The following is a 7,914-nucleotide window of genomic DNA, read 5'->3' as shown; positions in this document are numbered from 1 at the left end:
AAGCACGCATTTTAAGAAATTACTTGACTTTAAGAAAAATGTGAAAATGAGTTAGTGAAAAAAAAAATTATATATTAATTTTATAATTGAAAGTGAGTGTAATGTGTCGTGTGAATGGTGAGGTCCATTTACATAAAATGGAAAATGGTAAATGAAATTTTGAATTGTGAACTTTCCGAAATAGCAAAATGAGACATATTTTACAGAAGGAGGAAGTACTAGACTACTAAGTAAAGTAAGAGAGATAAAGAGAAAAAGTAGTTAAAATAAAGAAAAGGAGAAAAAGTAGGTGAAGTATGTGAAAGAAACTTTCATTTTTGGAAATATGACTACTTTTTGTGAACACATGAAAAATGACAAAAATGAGACTATATTTAATGGCTACATACTCCAATCCAATGTACTCCCTCCGTTCCTTAGTAGTGGAGTTATTTTGTCATTTTGATACATTCTCTAGTAGTGAAGTGATTTCTCATTTTAGTAAAAATCAATATATTTATTTTCACTCTTACTTTACTCTTTCTTACTTTATTCTCCCTTTATTTTTCTACTTTTTTATTACTTACTATTTTAATCTTTATTTAGTTAATTCATTTAACACTATTTTTAAAAATTGCGTTGAAGGAGTATGACATAGCGATAAATGGAGAAGTATCGAGAACACGTGGACTTAAAATATGTAGCCTGACACGGGACTACACTGACTTCTACCGCACTGGATTATGATGCCCCGTGCTTTTCCCGAAAACTATATATTCCTTCTTCTCCGTCAATCCCCTCAATTTCGTGCCCTAGACTTCCAATTTCAGCCGCAATATGCCACCTCGACGCCAATTTTCCGTCCTCCCCTCCAAATCCCTCCTCCACGCTCGATCTCCGCCTCCGTCCATCTCTGTGCTGCCCTGAATCATGTAATTTCAGCTTAAGTTTTAGCAGTTCATCAGAGTATTTGATCTAGTGGCGATTCAGATGGAAATATTCTTGAATTTGTTTGGGGTATTGGTGGCGTGGTGCTTCTTGAGGTGAATGGAAGCAGCAGTTGAGGTTGGAAGTTGTTGTGGCGAGGATCATGGGCTCAAAAGAGAGTTTCAGCAGTGGCACTGGCGGAGTAGTTGTTGGGGAAGTTCGATGGCGTGGTGAAGGTGCGTGCACCTCAGTTGGTAGGAAAGGTAAGCTCGACATGATCACACCTTATTCTCTTGTTGTAGCTGATTTTACTAGTTTTGGCTTCGGGTGTTTAATAATTTGGTCATTTGGTCATTTGAGTGTGAATAATTTGGGGAAGTCAGCTTCTGCAATAATTTTGAATTAGAGGAAACTTCTATTTTTCTACTGGTGGTACTCAATATTATGTGATATTGTCATCATGATGTATCAGATGAGTGGTCTGTATGTGACTACACAATTTTTTTTGAAATATAGTACTTGGTAGCACACTTAGCAGTACAAAACATTCAAACAGCTCTTCATAAATTCCTCTTCTTGTTACTTTTACCATATTTGTGCTATGTTGGAAACTTGGAATCCATTGTCGCGATATGTAATGTGGATTTGCGTCTATCATCTTTTAAGTTTGTGGATTGCTTGAGAAAACAAAACGTCAAGTTTCTTTTGATGCTAACTATACACTAGAAATAGTAAATTCTTAGTTGTTTGAGTTTCACTTACATGCCTTCACAACTAATATTGGCTTGTAATATTAATTGTTTCAGATGACATAATTGCTGCTAATGTCTCAGTGCCATCTTTCTGGCATAAGGTTCCCGATCCTGAACGTTGTTTGGGGATATCTCAACCATCCAGCTTGCACAGTAATGACATGCGTAATGGCCATGATTTGGGGAACTTGAATCCTGATCCCCCAATATTGGAGGTGGATGTTAAATGTTTAACACAGAAATGTAGTAGATTAGAGAGAAAGAATGGTGGGCACACTAAGAGATCAGGGATCATACAGATGGAAATCTCTAAAAGTAAACTCGGAGATGAGGCAAATGGAACATCTCCTAAACTTGTTACTTCATCTCCTGCAAGTTGCAATAATTCAGGTACAGCATGCTGCGTGTCAGATATTTTGGTTCATGTGACATATATACATCATTTAATATAGAAAATCTGTATCCCTGAAATTTTCCTTCCTCTTCTGTTTCCTGTGAACACTAAATACACATTACTTGATTTTTGCTACAGTTTTCCACCAGTCTTTAATCTTTATTCTTAACCTCTGCTTCTTTTACCATCTTTGGAGTCTGCAGCTTGTTATGAGTGGGACTGATTATTCTTCTGCTTAATTTTTTTTCGTCACAGAAAAAAATCAAATAATTAAGCAAAACAACAGTTCGAGTAGTAGACGTGGAGATAAAAGAACTAGCAGACTCAAACAAAAGAGTAGGTGTGAGCCTTTCTCGCTGAAGAATGGCTTGGTGGGCTTTAGCTCAGCTGCCGGAGGAAACAACTTTCTTGGTATGAATCGGTTTCTTTTTGCCCAGGCTAAAATTAGTTTTTTTCTCCTTTTCGCATATATGTTTACTGGATGGTTGATGCAATGATATATCCTTGTTGGTTTGATAAAAGGCATACTTATTATTTATTGCTTGTATAGCATGTTTATTATTTACTCCCTCTCTCTTGTCCGCAAAGAGTGTGATGTGGAGGGGTGGGCATTGGTTTTAAGAAAAATAATGGGAGATGTATTTTAAGGAGATGGGTCCCACAAGGAGTATAGTGCTGGCTAACTATTGGGTTGAAGGTTCATGGTCGCACACTCCCACTAAAATGTAAAAGTAAGTGATTGGTTTTCTATAAATATTGAGCGTGAATGATGGCGCAATATAATGGGTTATGTCTAATGGGTTATGAAATATGGTTGCTTTAAATTATTCTTATAACTTTTCTTGTCTAGTCTTATGAATTCTGAAATTTTCTGCTTGATCCCCAAAGTTATCATTTAAGTAGAGTTTGCAGCAAATGGTGGATCTAAACTCTAGAACTATTAAACTTCTGCATTGTCCCATCACTGCAGAATATAGTGGGGAAGTAGAATATTTACACTGAGCTGCTTACGTATATAACCTGATTATCAGTTTCGAAAATATTTGCTTTTGTTGATTTCTTTTATCTTGTCTTGTCTACTCAGTTCTGACTTCTGTAATCTTTTATTGTTCCCCTAAACTTCTCATTTATAAAGTACAGCTCCATCTGAGCTTCAGGTCTAAAAAACTTGTGCATTATTCATTACTAGAAACAGTTGCCTGAAAGCAAAGTATTTGCACTCTTTTGGTTAAATTGCATGCAAGTTGAAATTTCTCCCACGATGGTTTAAGCTTAAAAAATTTGTCTCTATATAAATTTGGCATGTGGGATCACATAGGTAAGCTAAGTGGCTAAAACAGCAAGCAACAGACTTAAGGGTGTAGCTGTATCCACATGGTGCGTTTTGAGTTGAATACTTTTGGTAATCATTTTAAGTGCAATAGCTAGAGCATGCTTTAGCATCCTAGTTTGGGTGGATTAAGGACATGGTTGTTTTTTGTTATTCCTATTGGTGTTTGCTGACTCTTACAATTTCTGAGAACTGGTTCTGGTTTTGTTCCATGGGGGGATTGGTCCTAAAGCAGCTGACGTTTGCCATGGGTTAACATTGATTCTGCATCTGTAATTTTGGTTTGAGTTATTCACAAAATTTTATTACCTTGGTGCATGTCCAGAAGGGATGAAAATTTTTGCAGCTTTGATTAAAATGATCCATAATACATCACGTGTGGTAAAAACTCATTGCACATTGCTTACTTTGTTTCGTGTATCGTTCATCAAATGCATACTTCAACCACACATTCTATTGTGAGAACATTGTTCTAACTACAATATTTTATTCAGGAACTTATGGTTTAAAAACTGATGTCTTTGATATCACAAAGCTTGTCAATGAGCTGCCTCTACATGACCTGGTATCTGGTAACTATAAAAGTCCGAGTATCTCCAAAGACAAAGGAAAAAAGTCTTCAAGTTCAAACAATGATCTTATGCAGTCATTCAGAAAGGCATGCTATGTTCTTCAAGCTCAAAAAGGCTTACAAGTCCAAAATTGTGCCGAGATTGAGAATAGTTGCATCCGTAGTGATTCAACCAGCTTGATTACTGTTAATTCTACTGTAGGCCAGAGTGGTGTAGACAAGGGAGATAACTGTACTCCAGTGCTGCTGTCCACTGATGAGGTTAGTCTGAATTTATTTGGAATAGCAATAAAACCTTAAAGTATGCAGATAAGTGAATTATATTCCTATGTGATCAATGCAACTCCGCCCCTAATAGCTGCTATTGGTTAGCTGTATATTTTGTTATGTCTAATCATTTAATTATTTCATTAGTACTCCTAATTGTTTTGTCCTTGCAAATTGCAAACTTTATGCTTATGTTTGTCCTACACACACACACACCACACACACAATGTACACACTGCAGACAATGCATTGTGTGTGTATGTCTTGTGTGCAGTGTGTATTGTGTGTGTGTGTGTATATCTTGTGGCAGTGTGTGTGTGTAGTGTGTTCAGTGTGTGTGTTGGAATTTCAAATTTCTACTGTGGTTATAGAATTCGAATTATAGAATTGAGAATATAATATAATATACTCCCTCCGTCCCAATAAATATGCAACATTTGATTTTCGGCACGAGATTTTATGCAGTGTTGTTTTTGTGAGTTAATGAAGAGAGAGTAAAGTAAGAGAGAAGAAAAAGTAGAGATAGAGATGTTTCTATTTTAGGAAACGTTTCATTTTTATTGGGAAAAGGAAAACGTTTCATTTCTAATGGGACAGAGGGCTAACACTCCCTCTGGCCATGAAATATAGGCTCATGGATGGACGGTGCGGGTTTAATTGAGAAATTGGTAGAGTAAGAGAGAGAAGAAGAAAAAGTGGGTAAAGTATGAGAGAGGAGAAAAAGTGGGTAAATTATGAGAGAGGAGAAAAAGTACGAGAAATTAACTTTTCATTTTTGGAATGGGACTATTTTTCTTGGATACACCAAAATGGAAAAATGGGACTATATTTGTGAACGGAGGTAATACTCCAATCCCTCATAGTTGAGGCGAAACTTTTTTGGCATGGTGTTTAAGAAAGGGATGTTGAGTGTGTTGAATAAATAGATAAGAAACAGAAACAGAAGTTACTATGGAAATGACTCAACTATGAGGCAACTTTCCTAAATGGAAAAATGACTCAACTATGAGGGAACGGAGGGAGTATAATTTTATCAAAATATAAAATAAAAAGGAATTAGAATGGAATGAAATAGTCATTGCCATAGTAGATGGAAGGAAGGGCTATCTCCATGGAGAATGGAATGGTGATTCCTAAGAAAGATATATTCCAAGCAAAGGAATGGAATGGAGCTAGGTATTACATTTCCATTCCTTCACCCATTCTACAAGGTTCTGCTACTCTCAAAATTGTTAATCAGATGCTATTCCATTATTTTGCAATACTTTATTATGCTTATTTGCCAAATTATGCTTCCAAGTTAGTTTAAATTTTCAGAGTTGTGACTTGACCCATTTTTTGTTTCTATTTTAAGGCTCAAGAATCTGATGAGAAAATCCAAAAGTTTAGAATTGCTGATGCCCCACTATATACACCAAAAGATATCTCAGAGCGTCTTGCACTTCCTCTGCCAAAGGATTTGGATTTGTTACTCTCTGATGCAAGCAAAGCTACATCATCAAAGAATAATGCTGACCCTCGTGTTGGCAGACCAGGTGCTCAGCGAACTGGTCTACCACCTTTCCCTTGGTCTCAATCTTTCACTGGACATGCTAGGTTGGGCTCTGATGCCATGAAACTGTCTGCTGGTCGGACAACATGCCAGGGTAAATGGGTCAAAGTTAAAAATCCTATCGCTCTTCAGAGAAGTTCTGCTGATTTGTTAATGGATTTTGAGTCACTAGCATTTGACCGAAGTTTAGTTCCTTCAGATAATCTTGTCTCTGAGAAACAAGAGAATATACTTGCTCCTACTGAACGCAGCTTTTCCGTCTCAGGAGCATGCTCAACCTCAAAGGTTGCTGCAGGTAAAAATGTCATCTACAGCCCATGTTATAATAGATTTGCATCTATTTTTCAATGCATATTTTGGTTGTAGAATATAGATATATTTAGATATTAGCTAAATGATAGAACATGCATGTATGACTTCTGAGGATAGGAATCAAATTACCTTTTCTTGATTTAAGTTTATACCACTCAGGTGCTTACTTTCCCTCTGATGCGTAGAAAATTCCAAGCAAAACACCTGTAGTATACACTTGTGTGGCTTGCAAAGGATGATACTTCTATTCTTGTGTATGATTTTATATATTTTCAGTCAACAGACGTTTACAGTAATGCTATGCTTCAGGATTTAGGGTGTTGCTCCCATATTGAATGATTTGAAACATTTAAAAAAAGTTCTGATCTCTGGTTGGAATGGTTTGTGGGTTCCAATTGATCTATTTATAATCAATTAAGATAAATTGAAGACCAATGATTTGCTGCTACCTTATCCTTCAAGTGATCGTATGATGGCAGTGGTTGGTATCGGCGATTATAGCTTTCTACTTGTTCTGCTTTGTGTTAACTTCCCTTGTATTTTATTTGGCATTGTTACCTTGTAATTTGTTCCTCTCGATATCACATTAGTATCCTTAAAACATTCCATTTTCTCCTCCATTGTTCAAGTATCATGACAAATTTTCTAATGTTCTGTATGGAGATTTGTGTATCCATTTTATCTTTTTCTTATATTACCTGTTGCCATCAACAGATGAGTGCTCGTCCATTCAAGTTGCTGCTCAGACGCTGATAGACATGGGAGCTTACTCCAAGGAAAATCCTTGTGCAGTGGTAAAGTTACTCAAAAGACCGTCACAAGTGACTATGAAAGCTAGCAAGACAAAACTAATCAAGAGATGTGATTTTGTTGATGCGCCAAACTCAAAAGTTAGGCCAACAAATTCTTTAAAGGCCAGTGATGGGTTTCCTTTGAAGAAGCTCAGGCTCTCCAAAGATGCACTTAATGCCTGCATCAGCCATACTGAAGTTGGGAGGCAAGGGAAGCTGCACCAGTCTGCAGCTGCCCTGCCGGTCAGATCACCTCCCAGGAAGCTATTTAGGGATTCAAACACGACCACAGATAGTTACGGTATCAGTGTTGTAAAGAAGTCTAGCATACTGAAAACACAGAGGGTAGTAGACAGACCGAGCAGTACCAAACCCAAGTTCTGGAAACCCTCTCTGTGAAATTGGGTCACCTGGAGGGCTAATTGGTATAGTCTGCTGCAGAGACATAAGAGGCATGCTTCTTCCTTGTTTCTTATCAATTTTTAGTGCCAAATGATGTATAATTGTTAGATTTGTATATAGTTTCACTTATAAAGAGGTGTGTGCTGTTTTATTTGATGCTAGTGGCTCATAGGAGCTGCGATGTTGTATCATTTCTAACATCACTAGACGGTGCCGTTTAGGGCATTATTGTAATATTCCCACTACTCTCGTCGTCAAGGTTTCCATTGCTAGGATATTACATACTGCTGGTGAATATGCATAATATATTTAAGGTTAGAATGTATGTAAGATGGGGCATGAGATTTGCAGGGAATGGTCCATGATTGTATATTTTATCAAGATTAATTAATTAATTAATGAAGCCTTGTTTAAAATTAAACTACATTTTAAAAAGGTTTCATTATGTCTCCATCTTATGATTTTATAGTAAATTTGTTTCTTTTAAGTTTTTATTCAAATTTAGTCATTTTGATTTTTGTCCAATTGAAAATCTAAGTGATAGCATGTGATATGTCGTATAATAATTAATAGAGGGAACATCTTTTTTAATCTACGAACTTTGCCAAAGTATCATTTTAGGTCCGTGAACTTTGCC

The 7,914-nt window shown here is 36.6% G+C and overlaps 1 protein-coding gene across 2 annotated transcripts; it reads left to right on the top strand.

The window, feature by feature from the left end:
* The first annotated feature begins 724 nt into the window (after positions 1 to 724).
* Positions 725 to 7,557, top strand: LOC125221822 (uncharacterized). 2 transcript variants are annotated; one of them, XM_048124093.2, is made up of 7 exons: positions 725 to 1,169; positions 1,713 to 2,048; positions 2,308 to 2,463; positions 3,877 to 4,214; positions 5,575 to 5,866; positions 5,972 to 6,067; positions 6,799 to 7,557. In XM_048124093.2, the coding sequence occupies exons 1-7, from the start codon at positions 1,070 to 1,072 to the stop codon at positions 7,272 to 7,274; spliced, it is 1,794 nt and encodes a 597-aa protein (XP_047980050.1). In that variant the 5' UTR covers positions 725 to 1,069; the 3' UTR covers positions 7,275 to 7,557. The 2 variants fall into 2 exon arrangements, with proteins under 2 accessions (XP_047980050.1, XP_047980049.1); XM_048124092.2 differs by having other exon boundaries at positions 726 to 1,169; positions 5,575 to 6,067.
* Positions 7,558 to 7,914: the final 357 nt, after the last annotated feature.

The sequence above is a fragment of the Salvia hispanica genome, chromosome 1, assembly GCF_029641045.1.
Source record: "Salvia hispanica isolate PSC_SH4W2 chromosome 1, Shi_PSC_v1, whole genome shotgun sequence".
In the NCBI taxonomy this organism is placed as follows: domain Eukaryota; kingdom Viridiplantae; phylum Streptophyta; class Magnoliopsida; order Lamiales; family Lamiaceae; genus Salvia; species Salvia hispanica.
This window is presented reverse-complemented; position numbering and strand designations above follow the sequence as displayed.